Here is a 21,409-nt window from a genome sequence, read left to right on the forward strand (position 1 = left end):
ATGGCAAAACGAACGCGCTCTCAGACAGACATCAATCAGCAACTTCGCCTTGACATCCTAGACCCAAGTAAAGGAGGTGGGAGCGAGGCCGCAGCAGATGGGCCTTCGTCTCTTCAACAAAGCGCGCGCACAATGATCCTCCAATCAGTGGGACTGAAGTACCTCGGGCGCATTGCAGAGCTTCCGTTGCCGAAGCCCATGATCAACATGCTGTCTAATCAGCTCGCTGTGGATGACTTTTTCGTGAATCGTAACGACCTTGATGGTGACCACAGGAATTACTGCGTGTACCCCGCTAAGTGTTTGCTTGACATGTCGGACGTTTTGTTGAAGTGTGTGCCGGAGTGTTTGGCGAGCGAGGAGGTGAATGCCGCGGTGGAGCAATGGATCGGCGTCGCGCACCCTAACCTCATGTCATACTATATCAAGTAAGTACCGGCAAAATTTATGACTGCAATATTAAAGAATGTCGACCACCTACTCCTTTGTTATTGCTTATCGTTAAAAATACAGCGGTTTATTCGCAAGGAAACTTCAAAATAAATGTCTACGAATGAAGTCTTGTGTGTTGTTGACAATAATATATTGGTAACTCGCTTCAATTGGATGCTTTGTGTGGCTCTTCGGGAGCATAAAATGGCGGCGTGATTGGCCTTCCTTAAAGGACGCCAATCATCCAATTATTAATGCAACATTCATGAATGCAACCGCCTATTTGCAAGACTTCAAAATAACCACCCACGATTGATCTGATACTTGTTGTCGCCATTATCCGGGCTCCCTGTGTTAGAGGCCTGGTTCCGAGCTTTGCGCGGTCGCATAGCCTCGTGCAAAACGTTTTCAGTTCGTCGAGAATTTCCTGGAGTTTTTTATTGGAGTTTTTGACCTGAATCTAATGAATATTGTATGGATTTGTTTTTGGATGGATTCCGCACCCGTGTAAGTATCATGCGTTTGTATAATTAGCGGAAATTGCCATAATTTTCATCTTCAGTATTTGTTTATTTCAGCGAATCTCGTGGTAATTCGTGATAATTTTGAAGTTGAAACTCGTGTAGAACTTTACCCGTGAATATCGACAAGTGGAAACTAAAAGTTGTGTTCATATCCAGAAGCATCTCATCTATCTGACCTATCTGAATTCCAACATCATTCGACGGAAGAGTAAATGAACACTGAGGATTATTATCTTGGAAACATGAGTGAAAACGAAGCTAGTAGTGAAGTCGAACGAATAGAAAGCAAGAAAAGGTCCCTAGGAGGCTACCTAGGGCGCGTGAGTATTCACATGAAAGAGCTCAAAACTTGTCTTGATGATCCCTCTAGAGCCAATGAAATACAGACAGCCTTGAATGAATTACAGTCGGCTTTGAATAACTATGAGGACTGCTATCAGTCGTACATTTTGGAAGAATTGGCAACCGATGAATTCAACAGAGTGAAAGAGAAATTTGAAGAAACTCGTAATGAGTGTGAAACTATTACCAAATTGGCAAATGAACGTTTGAAGAAAGGAAAGTCAAACTCAACTAAGTCAAGGCTGTCTAGTAGGTCTAGGAAATTAAGAGAGAAAATAGAAATGAAAAAGCTTCTTTTGCAACAAGAAGAAGAGATAGCTCAGCATCGAATGGATCTGGAACGTAAGAAAATAGAATTGGAATATGAACAGAAAGCGAGAGCATGTAAGCTCAAGTTCCAGGTTCAAATCGCAGAAAAGGAAGCTGAGTTATTAGAAGAGAGAGGGAGTGAGTCTGATAGTTGTGTGTCAGAAGAGTATAAAGGGGATGTAGGGGTCATGCCACCCATGTCTCAAGAGGAAAAGCTAATGAAATGGACCGAGCAATGTGACCCCATTCCTGATAATCCTAGACCAGACACACCTAAGCTAATGGAGGGCCCTTCCCATCCTAAAGACCCCATTCCTGAGAGAAAACCCCAGATTAATGACCAAGAAGCCCCCCCTAGTAGTTATAGGAAAACCCCGTTTGGTTTTCTTCCCGTGAACAGTACTGATATCATGTTAAAGCTGACCATGCTCCAAGCCATGCAACCTGTTAAGTTCTCTGGGAATCCAAGTGACTTTCCTAATTTTAGGAAGAGATTGAGAGATAATTTAGAAGATGAAATTTTAAGTGATTCACAAAAGGTTGAATTCCTACCGAAGTTCCTCTCGGGGGAGGCTTTTGAAGTTGTGGAAAGGGTTTCCGGTTGCAGCTATTCAGTGATAGTTGATATTTTGGAAGACCGATATGGGCAGCCAGCGACCGTCGCTGCTTCTTGTATTGACAATTTTACCAGAGGCCCAAGATTGAACAATCATGATTATAAGGGACTGAGGGATTTTGCAGAGCAACTTGAATCAGCCTCAAAGAAACTTGTTGGGGAATATGCTATTGAAGCCAGTACCATCTCAAACATGAAACAGATAGTTAGAAGGCTTCCCCAGTATTTAGTAAATAAATGGGGTGATGTATCCTACAAGATAAGAGAAAAGGGGGTATCCCTAAGATTTCAGATTTGGCAGATTATGTGAAGAGGCAAGCAGCCATAAAGAATGACCCAGGTTTTGTTAACCTAAGCATGAGTGAGAACAAGGGTGGTGGTGATAAAAGACCCGAGCAGGGTGGGAAAGGCAAGAACTACCAGAAACAGACTTCTGTCTTTAAAACAGACATGGAAGGCTCACCCCTTGAAACTACTATGGGTAAACAAGCCCCAATTAAGACCTGTCCTTGCTGTCAAGGAGAACATAGGCTTTCAGACTGTGCAAATTTCAAGGGAAGGGACTTACCCGGCCGTTGGCGACTGGTAAAGGAAAAGAGATTGTGTCATATATGCCTTAGGCCAGGACATATGAGGGACAGATGCCATACAACCACTTTTTGTAACTGCAAAAGTGAGCGAAAACACCACACCTTGTTACATAACCCCCCTAGAGCTAAAGATGACCCTCCCAAAGAACTTAACTCGAGCGCAGGGGAGGGGACGACCGAGGGACCCCCTAGAAGAGACCATGCTCAGGGCACCCGGGGTGGGGAGCCACACAGGCAAACCGAGCAATACGCAACATTTTCTGAAAGAGCCACAAAAACGGTGTTACTACATGTTGTACCAGTTAAATTGATTGCCCCAAATGGGAACTCTCTGACAACGTATGGGCTACTGGATAATGGCTCAAGAGGAACTATGATAAGCTCGGAGGTTTCAGCGAAACTCGAACTTAAAGGTCATACTGAGGAAATATCCATCACCACCATGATGGGAAGTAGTAAGGAACAGATAGAGGTTGTGGAGTTTGAACTGCAACACGCAAGTGGTGAAGGGGATAGAATTCCCGTAACTGAGGGTTTGGTAACGAAGAAATTCAATGTCAACGAAAAGTGTCTTCCTAAAGATATTGACAGAGAGGCACACCCGCATCTGAGGGATATTGAGATTCCCTCGGTAGACATGCCTAAGGTTTCGGTTCTGATAGGAAAGGACGTTGGCTATGCGCATGAGGTGTTTGAAGTGCGTAGACCTGCGACGAAAGCCAGTGATTTGAAGGCTTTGAGAGGTCCTCTTGGATGGGTAATTACAGGAACCCTTCAAGGGGAGACCTCATGCAAGGAAGTAAACCTGAACTTTGCTGATTATAAGAAAGAACTTCAGCATCAGATTGAGCGGTTCTGGGACTTGGAGAGTTTCGGTACAAAGAGTGTTGGGACGGACAAGGGATCCCCAAGTTTTATATCGCACCATCTGTCCAGGGAAGACAGGAAGGCTATCGATAAGTTGGAGAAGACCATTACTAAGCGTGATGGTCACTATGAAACAGGCCTCCTGTGGCGGGATGATGATGTGACCCTACCTAATAACCGGAATGAAGCCGACAAAAGACTGAATAGTCTGAAGCGTAAGTTTTCACGAGAGCCTGGATTGGAGGAGAAGTATCGAGCAGCCATGGAGAAGTATATCACTAAAGGGCATGCACGCAAACTCAGCCCAGAAGAAGCACAAGAGACTGGACCGAGAACTTGGTACTTACCTCATTTTGCAGTGACGAATATCAACAAACCTGGTAAGCTGAGGATAATTTTTGATGCTGCATCAGAGTACCAAGGTACTTCGTTGAATAAGTACTTGTTACATGGACCTGATTGTACAAACAGCCTGACTGGGGTGCTCCTACGGTTCAGGGAGGACAATGTTGCAATGGTAGCTGATATAGAAGGGATGTTCCTTCAGGTCGGAGTTAGAGAAGAAGACCAAGATTCTCTGCGATTTCTTTGGTGGGACAAAAGCTCTGATGACCCTCCAGAAGAATATGCCATGAACGTGCATGTCTTTGGGGCAACCGACTCGCCTTGTGCAGCCAACTGGACACTCAAGAAAACTACAACTGACAATGCTGGTGACTTTGGAGATACCACCATCGAAACTGTCCTGCATAATTTTTATGTGGATGATGTACTAAAAAGCGTAGACACGAGTGCGAGTGCAGTCACGCTTGCGAACGAGTTAACCGAACTTTGTGGTAGAGGAGGGTTCAACCTCACAAAGTTTATGAGTAACAGTAGGGAGGTCCTTGCTGAAGTGCCTATCGAGAAGAGGGCAGCACCAACGCTTGATTTAGATCTTGATGAACTCCCAGTCGAGCGGGCACTTGGAGTTAGATGGAACGTGGAGACAGACACCTTCGGGTTCAAGGTGAGCAACACTGAGAAGGCTGATACTATGAGAGGAGTACTATCGACAATCAGCTCTGTCTTTGACCCTTTGAACTTTGCTGCACCAGTGATAATGCGTGGCAAGCAGATCATGCAAGCCCTATGGAGGCGGAAGGCACCATGGGACGAGCCGCTCAGTGGAGACATTCTGCGTCAGTGGCAGACATGGAAAAGGGAACTTGTACGGCTTGAAGATTTGTCTATCCCCCGATGCTACTTCAGCAGGCCAGACCATGAAGGTGTTGGACTACAACTCCATCACTTTAGTGATGCCTCGGAGGCAGGATACGGGTCAGTAAGCTACTTACGAATCGAGTACCCGGACGGAATGGTGGAGTGTGCTTTCGTCGCCGGAAAGTCAAGGAATGCACCTATTAAAGGCTCAACCATCCCAAGGCTGGAGCTACAAGGAGCCCTACTGGCAACACGGGTGGACCAAGCAGTTCGCCGAGAACTGGACCTGAAGCCTGACAGAGTCGTGTTTTGGACTGATTCGATGATAACACTCAACTATATCAATAATGAAACCCGCAGATTCCAGACGTATGTAGCCAACAGGGTTACAGAGATTCGCGAAGCGACTAATCCTGACCAATGGCGACACTGTCCGGGAAAACTAAATCCTTCCGACGAAGTAAGTCGAGGTCTAACCATAGATGAGTTTCTCCGGGATGAGCGATGGCTTAATGGTCCGAGTTTCTTGAGAGAGTCAGAAGATCAATGGCCAGATAATAAATTTGATGCCCTGTCTGAAGAAAGTCTGGAGATAAAGAAAGAAGTGTTCTTCACTGACCTGGAGCCAGGAGATGGCCTGGAAAAGCTTCTAACCGACACTTCTGATTGGATGAAGACCATTCGAAAGGTTGCGTGGGTAATGAAGTTTGTGGAGTGGTTGAAGACAAGAAAGCATGCAAAGCCTACTGAAAAGACACCTGGAGAGTCAGAGAACAAGCTAAGTCCAGACGACATAGAACGCGCCAAGCGACGAATAGCTGTACTAGTACAGCGGGAAAGTTTCCCTGAAGAAGTGAAGGCTCTGAAGGCAGGAAAGGAGGTGAATGTTGCTAGTGCTATCTTGAAGCTTAAGCCGGTCATGAAAGGCGATGAAGTTATGAGAGTTGGAGGAAGGATCTCGATGGCACCGATGAGTGATGATGCCAAGAATCCCATGATATTGCCGAAACAGAGTCATATCACTACTATCTTGATCCGCCACCTACACGAAAGCAACGGTCATTGTGGCGTGGAACAAGTACTATCCCTGCTGAGAGAGCAGTTTTGGATTGTGAAAGCGAGAGTGGCCATCAAGGCTGTTCTTGGAAGATGCATTCATTGTCGCAAGCAAAGAAGAACTACTTTGAAGCAAGAGATGGGAGATCTACCTAGAATTCGGATGATCCCTTACGAGCCACCCTTTACGTATACAGGTATTGACTATTTTGGACCGTTATATGTTAAGCGGGGAAGAGGAAGAGTGACTGAGAAGCGCTGGGGAGCTATCTTTGTTTGCATGAACTCCCGAGCAGTTCATCTCGAGTTAGCTAAGTCGCTAGAGACGGATGATTTCATACTCGCTCTGATGAGGTTCCTGAATCGCAGGGGCCATGTTGTGGAACTGTGGTCGGAGAACGGGTCCAATTTTGTGGGAGCTGATCGGGAGATACGTGAACATCTGGAAGGAATGGATCATGACAAGATCGGACGTGAGTGTTCTGCGAAAGGATGCAAGTGGATCTTTAATCCACCTGGAGCCACCCACATGTCAGGCGTGTGGGAGAGGATGGTGAGAGTCGTCAAGCGAAGTCTGAAGGCGATCCCGGGGAAGAACCCCCTCAACGATGAAGTGCTGACCACCGTGTTTACTGAGGCAGAACGTATCGCGAATTCAAGACCGCTAACCCGGAATCCAGAGAATCCTGATGATGAGGATCCTCTTACGCCCAATCACTTTCTGAACGTGCGACCTACGATGAATCTTCCTACGGATACGGATGAACGGGCAGATAAGTACAGTCGGAAGCGGTGGAGACAAGCGCAATTACTTGCTAACCACTACTGGCGTCGCTGGTTGAAAGAGTACATTCCTTCCTTGCAAGTTCGAAGCAAGTGGAACAGGAAACAGCGAAACCTACACGTCGGAGATATAGTGCTCGTTGCGGACGACAACGTTGGACGAAACAACTGGCCTCTTGCGCGCGTGATTAATGTGTTTCCTGGCGTGGATGGATTGGTAAGGAGTGCAGAGGTGCGCGGTAAAGGGACGACCTACAAGCGCCCGGTAACCAAGTTGTGTCTGCTGGAAGCCGAGGATGAGGATGTCTAGATACGGATCCGATTGGAGACTCAAGGGACAGACGTAGATAGTGTAATATAGAACGGACATTAGCGTTATGACAATACGTTTATAGTTATGAACCTCCTCCGCAGGAGTTCATGGGGGGCGGGATGTTGTCGCCATTATCCGGGCTCCCTGTGTTAGAGGCCTGGTTCCGAGCTTTGCGCGGTCGCATAGCCTCGTGCAAAACGTTTTCAGTTCGTCGAGAATTTCCTGGAGTTTTTTATTGGAGTTTTTGACCTGAATCTAATGAATATTGTATGGATTTGTTTTTGGATGGATTCCGCACCCGTGTAAGTATCATGCGTTTGTATAATTAGCGGAAATTGCCATAATTTTCATCTTCAGTATTTGTTTATTTCAGCGAATCTCGTGGTAATTCGTGATAATTTTGAAGTTGAAACTCGTGTAGAACTTTACCCGTGAATATCGACAAGTGGAAACTAAAAGTTGTGTTCATATCCAGAAGCATCTCATCTATCTGACCTATCTGAATTCCAACAATACTCTGTTAACGAAAGACTATGTCAGTTTAGATGTTTTCTTGTGGGTTTTCAAGTATTCGAAGACGAAGTATATTCCACTTTTCCTGGTCAAGTATAAACACGCCTTTAATTATGCTGCTCAATGTTTTTTGTCAACATGGACTACACTGCATCATTTAAAAAGAAGTCTGTAAAAAGACCAAATGAACAAGTATGGATTCTGGAACATACACAAATGGGATTAATTCCAGAAATCCTAAATTTCCCCAGGTTTGCTCAGAGCGGCACTCAAATTGTGGTGTTTGAATACCCGCCATTTGCACTGCCTGACATCCTCGATAAACTACGCCGTGATAACAAAAGAATCCCGGAGTTTCTCATCTGGAAAGCATTCCACGAGTTGTGCTCAGTACTAAAGTATCTCCACGATCAGGGAATGTCCTACACAGGCCTCAAACCCGAGCGCGTTGCATTTACACAGGTATACAGAAACTAGGCCTCAAACACGATTTCATTCGTTGCGTTGAATCATGTAGGCATATACAGCTATTTCAAAAAAAGATTGTCCAAGATCGCTCTGCCGCACGCGCCCATACTGCGAGGTAGTATGGTAAATATATGTTGTTTTAGACTATGCTATTCTTCACTACCGGCGCAAACTCGTTAAGCGCTGTCAGAATAGCAGAACAACAGTCTATTTAATAAAATCCTGAAAATAAAATAAAAATTCTGAGAAACCTATTATCCATACCACGTCACGGTATGGGCGCGTACGGCTGAGCGCTTTTGAACAACGTTTTTTGAAATATGTATATCTAGATAAAGAGTAGCAAACTAACCACGATGCATGATTGACAGGAGGGCGTTCTTAAGCTTGATAGCGGCCTGTTGTACCTACCCTCCCCCGGTCAGGACATGATGCAGGGTGCGGCAGTTGGGGACTCGGGAGTGACCGGAGTGTACACCTCTCCAGAGACCCTCAAGGGCGAGGAAATAACAGTGAAAAACCAGGCAAGTCTGACGCTTTAGGGGTATGAAGAGAGCCGGAGTGTACACTGAAAACCAAAAAAAGTCCTAAAAAAAATTGTGCTAAGGGTATACTCTGTTAAAGGGAGAAGTAATTGATTTGGGGGCGTAAGCGTTAGTTAAGGCTAACGCTTGAAACGTCAGCGCAACTACTCTGTTTTACAGAGGCGTACCATTATACTTTTTCAACCTTGTGTTGATTAAGCTTGTAAAGAAGGTATAGCTTTAGTAATTTTGTGTTTGTTTGTTTTGCATTGAAACTAAAAGAAACATGTAAAACGTTTTTAAGAAACATTTTAAATAAGCTTTATTTTACTTTTGGAAACTGTGCTTTGAAAAGAAAGTATAAATATACACCGTCCATAAACAAGGCAACATACTGGTCATACACTTAAAGTCAGGTAGTTCATTTTGGCTTGCGTTACAGTGCGAGCCAAGAAATGTATGGTAGCGCCTGCGTCTATTCTTACTAACCAGTTGCAATCATCTAGGTTTGGATCTTGGGTTGCCTGTTGTACGAGATGGCCGCACGGGAGCCTGCGTACGCCAATGAGGGAACAGACATGTTTGGCGCCATGGCTAACATCATGGAAGGAAAGATCCCTACATCACTCGAGGGGGGGTACTCTGAGGACATGCTGCTCACTGTAAGAGACTGCTTACATAGCGAAGCGCATGCGCGACCGACGCTGGAGGACTTGCAGGCTCGCTCCAATGCGAAGATGGAAGCGCTCGTCCAGACTTACGCGGGAGAAAATATTACGTCATTATGAATTACAAATCAAATGGCGATCGCGCACACGAACCTGATGTCATTTGATCCAGAATTTTTCATCTTGTTTTGAGTTGTTTTTAAGGAGAGAAATGTGCAACACCGAGACAGCTATGTTAACTATGCTGTGAGGGCTAAGAACATTTTAATACCGGAAATAGTTCAGTAAATGAACATTTTAACCGGGAATCTTTCATTCAATGGACATTTTAACCGAAAATCTTTCAGTAAATGAAAACAACAACAAATAATTGATTCTTTTATACACCATTATAATACCACCTAAGGTAACAAGTTCATCAAGGCAGCTAGCAGCTGGTGTGGAAGGGTAACTTTTGCCATAAGATTTCGGTATATCCAGGTGGCATAGGCAAGTAGAATCGGGAGGGTCATCAGACATTGCCATTAGTGTCTGGAATATCCAGGAAGAATAGACCAACTTGGGTCCAGACATTGTCATAAGTGCCCGGTTTATCGAGGTGGCATAGGCCAAGTAGGATCAGGAAGGTGACCAGATATTGCCATTTGTGTCCGGTTTATCGAGGTATCGTACATCCCACATCCAAGGTTTCTCTGAAAATAAATCAACATCATTTGTTGGGTGTGGTATATCCGTCCTTTTTCCTTCCCACACATCACTCAACCCTCTTTAGCTAACGGGCGTTATACAAAACACTCTCACAACAGGGCGACTTTTTAAAAGGTTGTAGGTATTTTATTTTTATTTTTTAAGCTTTGAGCCGTCATTGTTTTATAAACTTCTTCCCCTTCCAATATCATAAATAAGCTTTATACTAAGGCGATTGAGGTTGAGACCTACCGTCGTCACTGTACGGAGAGGGCGGAAGATCAAAGGGCACGTGCACGTGTGTGCAAGGTTCGTCTGACAAGCGGTTCTGTCCAGCAATACCAAAGAACGTCTTGTTGTCATCCTGGAATATTAAATAAAAAGCTATCGTGAATCAGTAATAGTCAAATAGGTAGTATCGCGTCTGCCAAGACTTTTAAATCCCTATATCGTCTAGGAATAACTTTGGGGACGGTTTGATTATTTGGTTGGATTGACTTCGCGCTTTTTCTAAACGAGACATAGATGTTTAATTTTGAAACAAAAGAGGTTGTAGATATTTGACCAAGCGATAGTCTTCGAGCTTCTTATATAAAAGATTCAAGCTTTCGCATTCACCATACTGAAAAGACTCTGAAACCTATATGTGTGGCACTGTTTCTTTGGATATCGAAATATCTTATCATCTTGGAAAATGTTATCATTCATAGACTATTTCGTGGCAGTGATGGAATGGAGCTGGTTTTATTGTAGAATGGATTGAATTTCACAGTGATTCAAGTGGATTTAATTTGCTACTAAAATTTAAATCACACAGCAATTTAACTTTTCCGGGGGTGCGGGGGTGCTAGTTCTCTGATAAAATTCTCAACACCCCCGAAAAAACAAAAAGGGATTTTTTATGCCTTTGCCTTTATGGCTTTGTTTGAAGTATCTACAGGGGACGTTTATTGTCGGATTTGACTACATCCCAGTGATGTTGCTTTTGCTTTAGTTTTGTCTAGAAATAGCACGTCTATTAAGAACCGAAAGTGGACCTTCTGCCGTTGTGGGTGTGTGTGTGTGTTGGGGGGTGCGTTCTCACCCCCTGCACCCCCCCCCCCCCCCCCCCCCCCCTGGGTACGGGCCTGGATCGGATACCTGATCGGCTGGGAGTAAGAGCACGCCGATCTCGTACGAGCGGATCATGAGCTTGGAACCGCCCTTCTCTAACACCCCCGAGTATACCCCGAGTATATCCCGACATTGATCGATTGCTTCTCGGTCGGTTACCTGATCGGCTGGGAGGAAGAGCACGCCGATCTCGTACGAGCGGATCATGAGCTTGGAACCGCCCTCCTCTAGCACCCCCGAATATACCCCGAGTATATCCCGACATTGATCGATTGCTTCTCGGTCGGTTACCTGATCGGCTGGGAGGAAGAGCACGCCGATCTCGTACGAGCGGATCATGAGCTTGGAACCGCCCTTCTCTAACACCCCCGAGTATACCCCGACATTGATCAATTGCTTCTCGGTCGGTTACCTGATCGGCTGGGAGGAAGAGCACGCCGATCTCGTGCGAGCGGATCATGAGCTGGGGACCGCCCTTCTCTAGCACCCCCGAGTATACCCCGAGTATATCCCGACATTGATCGATTGCTTCTCGGTCGGTTACCTGATCGGCTGGAGGAAGAGCACGCCGATCTCGCACGAGCGGATAATGAGCTTGGAACCGCCCTTCTCTAACACCCCCGAGTATACCCCGAGTATATCCCGACATTGATCGATTGCTTCTCGGTCGGTTACCTGATCGGCTGGGAGGAAGAGCACGCCGATCTCGTACGAGCGGATCATGAGCTGGGAACCGCCCTTCTCTAGCACCCCCCATGCCGCCTTGGACAAGTTCGAACTGGAACAAAGAGTAACGGGAAATTTGGTATACATCGGTATACAGTGATACCCTACAATAAGGACACCTTGTTATAAGGACAAGCGAGGACCAAGTAATAATTCTAACCTGTTTACGAAAAAATGGGCTGAACACTGTCGCCTCAGAAGACATGCATCTCATACGCAACGTACTAACTCTAAATATTTTGACATAAAAAAAAAACGATTAAATAGGTCTGGATCCGCACCTGGCCTCGATAAAAGAAAGGTCCGATCTCAACCTGCCTAATAAGGATATCTCGTTATTACTTGCAGTCGATAAAAGAAAGCTCCGTACGTTTTCTGTTCATCTTAACCTGCCTTATAAGGACATAATGACGCCCCAATGAAAGAAGGCTCCATAAATGTCCTCATGAGGACAACTCGTTAATGAGGGCAGTTTTTGGATCCCGGAGGTGTCCTTGGTCATCAACAGCCTTCTACTTCCACCTTCCATTCTACACCAAGAGATAACTAGAAATCCGTCAATGGTTTCCGTCGGACCTCCGGAAGTAAACTGGTGACCATGCGGGTTTAACAAGAAAGAGAAAGAAAATCTCTGCTTTCACGGTAGATACACCGCGGTTTTGGTGCGCCATACCTGGTGACCATGAACCATGCCAGCCTGCTGTGATCTGGCGACGTGCGCATGTAAGTCTTGATGTGAGGAGAGGCGCGGCTTCTTCCACGGCTTGTCGCCTTCCACGAGCTACAAGCGATATTTAGTCAGAATAGTTAACAGATTCATTATCTCTACATGTATAACCAACAACGCTATAACCGTCATAACCATCATCTTCATCATTATCATCATCTTCATCACCATAATCATCATCACCACCATCATCACCAACTACCATTCTTATCACCAGGAACACTATCATACTTACTACTACAATCATTATCATCGCCATCAATATCAGCATCACCACTTCCACCATCACAACCATCATCATCATCAACACCACTACCCTCACCATTAACTGTCATCACAATCATCATCCTCTCACCAAAAGAAGGACGGTAAGTAGGGTTGTTTTTCCGCCGTCTTGTGACTGTAAGGAATGGAACCTCCCGCTGAAATAAACCATAAGGCTTACTATTAAATTCTCCACACTCCCGAGTATATTTTTCTACACTAAGAGAGTGGGCAGACCTCTAATAAGCTATAGAGCCACAGCCAAGATTTGCCGAGGGTAGTGGAAGCGCAAGAGATGTTATAGGGGGTAAGGGATGTATAGACATAGATATAACGCAAATATGTGTAAAAAGCGGCGATGTTTTAATAGGGAAACGACGTTATTTGGTGAAAGAAGGGCGAAGAGGGTGGGGAAGGTGACGACACCCCCTCTTCTGCGTCAACCAGTAACTAACTGTAACGTCAACCATTAACAAAAAAAAATTGCGTTTGGTGTATCTCATACACACAAAGAGGGGCATTAACGTAAGTAGAGACAGCTACTTGCCTGGATAGCCTTCAAGACTTGTGCGGACATTATCAACTGTCGGGAATACCTAGTGGGGCAAGGTACGTTAGCTGCTGAGGCAGAGAGGACAAGCATTGTACATAACCTTAGTACGGAGGCAGGGGGAGGGGGAGCAGTATATCAGCTTGGTAGTAAGGCGGGGGGGGGAGAAGTATGTCAGCTTGGTAGTAAGGCAGCGAGGACAAGCCTTGTACATAACCCGAGTACGGAGGCAGGGAGGGAGAGAAGTATGTCAGCTTGGTAGTAAGGCAGGGGGGGAGTATGTAAGCTTGGTAGTAAGGCAGGGGGGGGAAAGTACGTCAGCTTGGTAGTAAGGCAGCGAGGACAAGCCTTGTACATAACCCGAGTACGGAGGCAGGGAGGGAGAGAAGTATGTCAGCTTGGTAGTAAGGCAGGGGGGGAGTATGTAAGCTTGGTAGTAAGGCAGGGGGGGGGAAGTATGTCAGCTTGGTAGTAAGGCAGCGAGGACAAGCAGAGGTTAAACATCAGAAGACTTTGTCATCAGCGGACTTGGTTACTGTAACAGGGCTATAGTTCGTGACATTTTTTACGTCGCATGTGTGCGGTGTAGAGAACATACAACAGCATACGTTCACTTTTTGTTTGCGAACACGTGTGCTTTAACGTTCTTGTGAGGGACCTTGTTTGGATGTTTTTTTAAATATATTTGGTGATTAGTTGTAACTAGGTACTTTAGTGAGCAATCAATCATTCAATCGAACAATCTTCACCATTACATGATTGTCTTCTTACCAACTTCAATGGGGCATTTGAGCCAAACGTCCTTCCACAAGTCGCAGCTAAGCTTTGTAACCACTCGCCACAAAGCCACTTATTCTTGTCAGGGCCCAGCGAACCGATGCTTGAAAACTGACCTATCACAGGCCAGTTAGTTGTGACGTCAGAAGAAGGTGGACCATGTTCTTGGAGAATCTGTGAAATCAGGGGCCAAAGTTTGTCATTTTTCAAGGCCTTCGTGTGCGATTAGTTTGGGGATTTTTGTTGCACATACATGTCAAGTCGCACAAAACTAAACCTCAGGTACAAACATCTTTTGCAGGAAGGCTCAGGTGCTCAATGTTCTGCAGCGAGCGCATCAGTGCAAGTGTTGTGTTACGCAAGTCATTTCCAGATGTTTATTAGCCGCTGGTTTGCGTCCGAATTATATTCCTTTTACGTACTAGAAAAATCTACCAGAAAATGCAACTGTTTAGTCGCAAACTTTCACCCTTAGAAAAACAAGTGTGGTTATTCTAGGCAACGAAATATCATAGCAAATAAATGAATAAGAAACAGAATACAGTCATTTCTTTCCTTACAATTACCTCGCCACTCTGGACACTTAAGCGTGTGATAAAAAACGGAAAAGAGATTACAGTTTGGAGGCTTCGTTTATTAGTCCGGCGGATATGTGTTTGAATTGCGCACTTTTTGCTAAAGTTACCAATTTGAGCGTAGTGATAGTTTTTAATACCTTTTACAAGATAGGCTATGGAGCAAAGCTCAGATCGGCTTTAATTTTTTATTAATAAGGAATATTGATTTGACCGCCATTTTGAACCGGAAGTAAACTACCCCTTTCTAAAAAATAAATAAACTTGCACATTTTCATAATTTTTTCCACTAAACGACTAAAATGAAAGTCAAAGAATGTATTTAAACCCAAGATTTCGAAAGATAACGCAAATTTGTCATTTTTGGAACTTTAAAGGTGATAGCCACCTTTAACCGGAAGTAGTCTATAGACTCGATCTCCCTAACAATGGCCTGCTTGAAAGGCGGCTTTCTTAGTGTGTTGTATGATAGCTGCCTTGGTCGGTAGAATGACATCAAATGCTGTTCCTTTCTTCACGAAGAGCTGCATTCTAGCCTTGTCTACTTCCGATTCTCTCTACTTGTTTGGTCGTATAAAAGCAGTGGAAAGCGCTCAAGTGTTGCCAAACATTATCTCAACTGGCCTGAAGGCGAACTGTCGAAAAGCATCTGTGGCTTCGGAAAATACAGCAAAGTACTATATTTCCCCCTACCCGCACAACAGGATACAATATCGATACGCGTCTGTCCTTTACATCATTTGACGACTTTCAAAAATAAAAATAGTGAGTACACTCTTTTTTTTATAAGAACGTCTAATTTTCAGTTGAGGATGGGCGGTTCTTATTTTTGGGACATTTTAAGGCTGAATATTTTCTTAACGATGTTCTTAAAGTCCATATAACCTTTCAGAGTTGATAGACTTTGTCAATTCTTCTTTATATTTTCATCTTGATTCTGCATTTTAGAACGCATCAGGACTTAAAAAGAAATTTTTTTCTGCTTTCTGAGCCTCGGTATGTTCCTAGCATATTCTTAAAATTTGTTGAAATCTCAGGCTGGACGTTCTTATAAAATAGGTTCTCATAAAGAAAAAAAGAATGTATCGACGCGTGAAATTCACTTCCGGATAGGGCTTTGTCACATAAGCAATTGTTTTTGTCTATTCTTTCTTTTTTTTTTTTTTGATCCAGCTAGAAATTCTACCAGTATTTATTTGGCGAGATACTCCTTTGACTCTGTAAATTAAGGAAGAAAGGCGCGCACCCGAGGCAACCAGATTAACGGTTCCTACCGTTAGAAACTGTTCATCTTGTAGCACTTGCACATATTCATGTATGCGGTCGTTTACAGATGTTGAAGTCAATTGGTGGAGCGGCCCGCTCCCGGGGTACTTGGTATCCCCACTGGGCTTGTCACATAAGCAGTTGCTTTTGTCTTCTTTCTTTTCTTTTGATCCAGCTAGAAATTCTAACAGTATTTATTTAGCGAGATACGCCTTTGGCTCTGAAGGAAGAAAGGCAAGGATAGTGATAAGCGCCTAACCGAGGCAACCAGATTAACCGTTCCTACCGTTAGAAACTGTTCATTTTGTAGCACTTGCACATGTTCATGTATGCGGTCGTTTACAGACGTTGAAGCCAATTGGTGGAGCGGCCCGCTCCCGGGGTACTTGGCATCCCCACTGGGCTTGTCATATAAGCAGTTGCTTTTGTCTTCTTTCTTTTCTTTTGGCTCCATAGCCTATTTTGTGAAGATTCCCCTAAACTACCCCTGAAACAAGTTTTTTTTGTTAAATGGCGCAAAGTGAAACAAGCGTGCCTGTATTTACTCTTGACTACTTCCGGTTCAATGTCGCTGTCGCCGTAAAAGTTACAAAAATGAAACATTTGCGGTTACTTTCAGAATTCATTGGTTTAGCTGCATTATTTGAATTATATTTTATTCGTCTATACGTAAACGTTATTAAAATGTTCGATTTTATTATTTTTTTTTTCGAAAAAGTTAGTTTACTTCCGGTTTAAATGGCGGCTATATCAATATTCATTATTAATCAGAAATTAAAGCCTTGTAAGGGGTATTAAAAACTACCACTATCACTAAATCACTATGCTGAAATTGGTAACTTAAGCAAAAAGTGCGCAATTCAAGGTAAAATCTGCACATATCCGCCGGACTATATGGAGTTCTTATCAATAGAGTTTGACAGAAGAATAATAAGACTTTGATAAGTGCTCGTTATTAAGAAGTTGTCCGCTTAATGAGGTGGAGCATTCTTTTAAGATTCCCTATGCACTCGACACTCCTTTAGATCAAACCTATATAATATTAATAAAAAAAAAATAATAATAATAATAATAATAATAATAATAATAATAATAATAATAATAATAATAATAATAATAATAATAATAATAATAATAATAATAATAATAATAATCAGATCAATTCAACCTTTCGCAGTATATACAGGTGAGTCAGAGGTACAAGTAAGCACTACAATAAAATACAATTTATTAAATGTAATCAGCATATTCAGCAGTAACAAACTCGTTAAAACGACATGTATTTGAAGTGAACTTCAACAAAAAAAAAAAGGAAAACAGACTCGATATCAACAGTAGTTGTGCCCCTCTACAAAGGCTGGCCACAACCCTGTTAGCACTTTTTGGGGCGCTCATTCAGTCGCTCGTACCTTGCGTAACTTGAGATGACCCCATTTGTTCTTGTTGAGTCCAGCGTGTCGCCCAGGTACTGATGCTATCAATCTCACTCTGAAAAAAAGGATGACATGGTATTGCTAAACACCACTTGCAGGGGATAAGTTTCTTTAAAAAAGCTCTAGTATGGCAAGACAGATGTGGCATTTCTGGGACAGTAATCCTGTGTTACTCAGCCCAGGTACTGATGCTATCAATCTCACTCTATAAAAAAACGATGGATGACATGGTGTTGCTAAACACCACTTGCAGGGGATAAGTTTCTTTGAAAAAGCTCTAGAATGACAGACAGATGTAAAATTTCTGGGACAGTAATCCTGTGCTTCTTGCGCACGATGTTGGGGTTGACATTGGTAAGTTTGAGCGAGGCTTGGAATGGGGTACTTCAAACACTAAAAACTGCAACTTCAGCCTCGGTGGCGCAGTTGGCAGCGCGTCGCGCCGTAGTGCCTGTGCTTCCCACCACTGGGTTCCGGGTTTGTTTCCCGGTTCTACATGAGTTGGTGGTTCTCGTTGTTGCTACAAAAATCTCCTTCCTCTACAAAACTAACAATTTCTAAGCTGTGTTCCGTGGTCAGACATGAGTTGTGTGGTTTCCTATGTTGTTTCCTATGCCGTCTACTTGACCACGTTGTATCTACGCATCTGCGCTCTACGATTAGCTATTCCAATGTATTAATTTACACTTCCCCTGTCAGGTTTCTTGTTGTGTTGGGTCACAATTAGCCCAGGTTTGTTGATGGAAAGCAAGGGGAGAACCTATCTCACCTTGCAGATGACATGTCGTGTTGTCGGACGTGTCTCTTCCAGTCATCAAGTCCCGTACCGCTATAGGCACAAAGGTACTCCTGAAGAATAATAAAAAATACAATAAAACATGGACCGGGCAGATGAGCGAGAGAAGACAGTCTGTGATTCAATTTCATTTCAGTTTTTAGTTCCCTCTACCAAAATACACTAATGGCCAACGTGAGAATTACACGATGAAAATTATCACCATGGTATCTATTACAGTGAAACGAGCGCTACGTGGACACCTTGACACTTGGGACATGGGCCAATTAAGGGTATTATCCGATTGACATGAACTTCATTAGCCAGCCAACGAGGCAAATAATAGCTTTAGTGTGACTCAGAACATGTCAAAGTCCCTCCTAGTTGCGACGTTAGGCTCAATTAAAACTGTGATTTTCTTTGTCTTGACGACGATAGCGCAAGTCGCACGAGTAAAGGTAAAGGTTTAGATTAGGGTGAAGTTGAATGTGAAGGTAAAAGTAAAGGTGAAGGTGAAGGGAAAGGAAAAGGTGAAAGGGAAGTGGTGGTTAAGGAGGAGGTGGAAGTTAAGGTGAAGGTAAAAAAGGTGAAGGTAAAGGTAAAGCTGAAGGTGAAGGTAAAAGTGAAGGTAAAGGTTAAGGTAAAAAAGATGAAGGGAAGAAGGTGAAGGTAAAGGTTAAATTAAAGATGAAGGTGAAGGTGAGGGAGAAGGTGGAGGTGGAGGTAAATGTAAAAAAGGAAAAGATGAAGGTATAAAAGATGAAGGTAAAGGTGAAGGTGAAGGGAAAGGTGATGGTAAAGGAGAAGGTGGAGGTAAAGGTGAAGGTGAAGGTGAAGGGAAAAGTGAAGGTAAAGGAGAAGGTGGAGGTAAAGGTGATGGTAAAGGGGAAGAAGGAGGTAAAGGTGATGGTAAAGGAGAAGGTGGAGGTAAAAGTGATGGTTAAGGAGAAGGTGGAGGTAAAGGTGATGGTAAATGTTAAGGTAAAAAGTAATGTAGAGGTTAAGGTAAAGGGGAAATGAATCGTCGTGGTTACTTATTGACTTTTTACTGACAGAGGCTTATGTCGTGCTGCAGGGCAAGGGGGGAGAGTGACATAAGAAGATAAGGTCCTTCTATCTTGAAAGTCCGTACTTTCTATCTGAGTCAGAGTCTAAGGCCAGTCTACACCCCTCACTCCCCATTCGTTCTCAATGAAAGCAATCTATTTAGACTCCGTCCTCTTTACATTACCAGTAAATCTTTCTTGAAGTTTGTCAACCTCTGACTAACATTAGCTGTTCGACCAGCAGAACTCGAGCCTGCATCACTGGATAGCTTAGGAAACAGTGGACTCATCCAAACACTGAAATGATAAGAAATTGCTCAACAAGAGCAATAGGCAATATGGCATTCCTCAAGTACCAGCATCGTGCCCAGCTTGGTATATGGTGAAAATCATGAGTTGAAATCTGAGTTGAGCAATAAGGTTTCCTAAGATAATAATCTCAAACAAGATATTACCGACCCTTGCGTTTTTTGGTCCCAGTCCTGCTCTATCAGATTAGCGGTTGTTATGACGACCCTCATACCATTCGTGTAGAGAATTAGCATCATTTTGCTATGGAAAGGGTAGATGCCAAGAAGTTAGTGAAGGAAAGCAGTATCATTTTGCTGTGGAAAGGGTAGATGCCAAGAAGTTAGTGAAGGGTAGCAGTATCATTTTGCTGTGGAAAGGGTAGATGCCAAGAAGTTAGTGAAGGGTAGCAGTATCATTTTGCTGTGGAAATGATAAATGGCTAGAATTAAATGTAGAGAGCAGTATCATTTTGCTGTGGAAATGATAAATGGCTAGAATTAAATGTAGAGAGCAGTATCATTTTGCTGCGGAAACGTAGAAGCCCATCATCTAGTGGAGAGAAGCAGCAACATCATTTTGCTGAGGAAAGGGTAGATATTCATCATCAGTAACAAACCTGTGGTGAGTTCCATACGCCTCTAGACGAGCCTGAAAAAGTGAAAATAGTTTGAGTATGTCTTCATACATATAAGGTGGAATCCGGATAATCTATTTATTTGTCGTAACTGACAGCATCATCTTGCTGTGGTAAGAGTGGATAATTTTCCTTTTATAACCTGCAATGCATCATGAATGGCAAATATAATACAAAAACAAATCCATAGTTAAGTTGCATCATTATTTTTCTGTGTCTGTACACACTTATGGTTTTGAGAGACCAGGACTTAGACATTTATGTACTAACGACGAGTCAGTGCGGGTTGCATTTTTTGAATAGGTGTTTGCATCGATCAGAACCTTTCTCTCTTTTAGGTTGTGTTGAGGACCGGTGATGGCAATACATCAAATCTTTGAGTTGGTACAATTATTAGTTTTTAAACTTAAAAAAAATAGAGTAGAAAATCGTTCTGATCAGAACCAGGCAAAGAAATTATTTCCAATATTTCCAATATAGTAAACACTTACAAGCTGAAATTTGGCATTTTGAGTACCCTTTTTATAAGAACAAAATCAGACTAGTGGGAAAGAATAGGTTCTCATAAAAGATCACTCAAATGTTGATTGTCAAAATTGAGAATAGATAACATGTAAAGACAATTTTCAAACATGATTTATGGTTGATAGCAAGAGAGAAAAGATAATTTGATAAATGTTCTCTGCATTTCAAAGTGTAAATACAACATGGATTTATATGTTGCATTCAGCAAAGATTGTCATAGTCAGCAAGCACTCTGGCTAGTGAAGGGTATTTTCTGGTGTAATTCAAAATAAACCAATTAAGAACCTTAACAACCTGATTTGCCAAAAGGTACTCCGTTTTATAAGAACCTATTCAGCCTGATCTAGGTTCTTATATGCTGATGTTTACTATATTTTAAAAGCTCGATTCTTGAGGGTTGTTTCCCCATGATGATGATGGAGGGGGAAGGAAAGCGGTGCAGCAGGCTTCTACACTGATAATATATTTGCATACTTTAGAAGGTTGATAAATTACAAGTGTGCAGATACAATGTAGTTGAGTCTAAGGCAAATGAACGCACACACTCTTTGTAGCCGCAATAACTCATCCAAATCCACGGAATAAAGCTTAGAGAAGCACTTTGCTTCTCCCTTAACTTCCAGGAGGTGGATGGTGGGTAGATTGTGAAGCTGGGTCACAAACCTGCACAAACTTGATGTTGGGGAATGGTGCAGCCTCATTTTGCATCTGAGTTTTGGCCGCCCCTTGGCTACCGTGGACAACCAACAGGGGCTTAGATCTGGGGTGTGGAAAAAATATATGATTTTAAGGAAAGGGTGGGGGAGGTGAAG

General features: G+C 43.3%; 3 protein-coding genes across 3 annotated transcripts in view; 2 read left to right on the forward strand and 1 right to left on the reverse strand.

Moving 5' to 3' along the window:
* LOC125568434 (serine/threonine-protein kinase Nek7-like) lies at positions 1-9,575 on the forward strand. The gene is made up of 4 exons (XM_048730772.1): positions 1-428; positions 7,800-8,010; positions 8,388-8,540; positions 9,047-9,575. The coding sequence occupies exons 1-4, from the start codon at positions 1-3 to the stop codon at positions 9,326-9,328; spliced, it is 1,074 nt and encodes a 357-aa protein (XP_048586729.1). The 3' UTR covers positions 9,329-9,575.
* LOC125568433 lies at positions 2,581-7,509 on the forward strand. Its single transcript, XM_048730771.1, has 2 exons — positions 2,581-7,337; positions 7,409-7,509. Exon 1 carries the CDS (start codon positions 2,581-2,583, stop codon positions 7,030-7,032), a length of 4,452 nt encoding a protein of 1,483 aa, XP_048586728.1. The 3' UTR covers positions 7,033-7,337; positions 7,409-7,509.
* The window catches only part of LOC5518965 (tyrosyl-DNA phosphodiesterase 1), a 25,018-nt gene continuing 13,062 nt past the window's right edge, over positions 9,454-21,409 (reverse strand). The window contains exons 4-16 of the mRNA XM_032363652.2: positions 21,261-21,357; positions 20,055-20,086; positions 19,607-19,699; positions 19,333-19,444; positions 18,096-18,175; positions 17,303-17,381; positions 14,047-14,226; positions 13,273-13,321; positions 12,817-12,883; positions 12,408-12,515; positions 11,684-11,786; positions 10,148-10,259; positions 9,454-9,900 (exon numbers count right to left, since the gene is read on the reverse strand). Of these exons, the coding sequence (XP_032219543.2) occupies positions 9,827-9,900; positions 10,148-10,259; positions 11,684-11,786; positions 12,408-12,515; positions 12,817-12,883; positions 13,273-13,321; positions 14,047-14,226; positions 17,303-17,381; positions 18,096-18,175; positions 19,333-19,444; positions 19,607-19,699; positions 20,055-20,086; positions 21,261-21,357 (1,186 nt within the window). The 3' untranslated portion in view covers positions 9,454-9,826. The remainder of the gene's footprint in view (positions 9,901-10,147; positions 10,260-11,683; positions 11,787-12,407; positions 12,516-12,816; positions 12,884-13,272; positions 13,322-14,046; positions 14,227-17,302; positions 17,382-18,095; positions 18,176-19,332; positions 19,445-19,606; positions 19,700-20,054; positions 20,087-21,260; positions 21,358-21,409) is intronic.

The sequence above is a fragment of the Nematostella vectensis genome, chromosome 7, assembly GCF_932526225.1.
Source record: "Nematostella vectensis chromosome 7, jaNemVect1.1, whole genome shotgun sequence".
Lineage (NCBI taxonomy): Eukaryota > Metazoa > Cnidaria > Anthozoa > Actiniaria > Edwardsiidae > Nematostella > Nematostella vectensis.

Excerpts from the sequence above, each read along its gene's own strand:
- LOC125568434 (XM_048730772.1), top strand. The coding sequence starts at position 1 with ATGGCAAAACGAACGCGCTCTCAGACAGACATCAATCAGCAACTTCGC. Across the intron at positions 8,011-8,387 it reads AGCGCGTTGCATTTACACAG|GAGGGCGTTCTTAAGCTTGA; the intron begins GTATACAGAAAC and ends CATGATTGACAG. Across the intron at positions 8,541-9,046 it reads AAATAACAGTGAAAAACCAG|GTTTGGATCTTGGGTTGCCT; the intron begins GCAAGTCTGACG and ends GCAATCATCTAG.
- LOC125568433 (XM_048730771.1), top strand. The coding sequence starts at position 2,581 with ATGAGTGAGAACAAGGGTGGTGGTGATAAAAGACCCGAGCAGGGTGGG.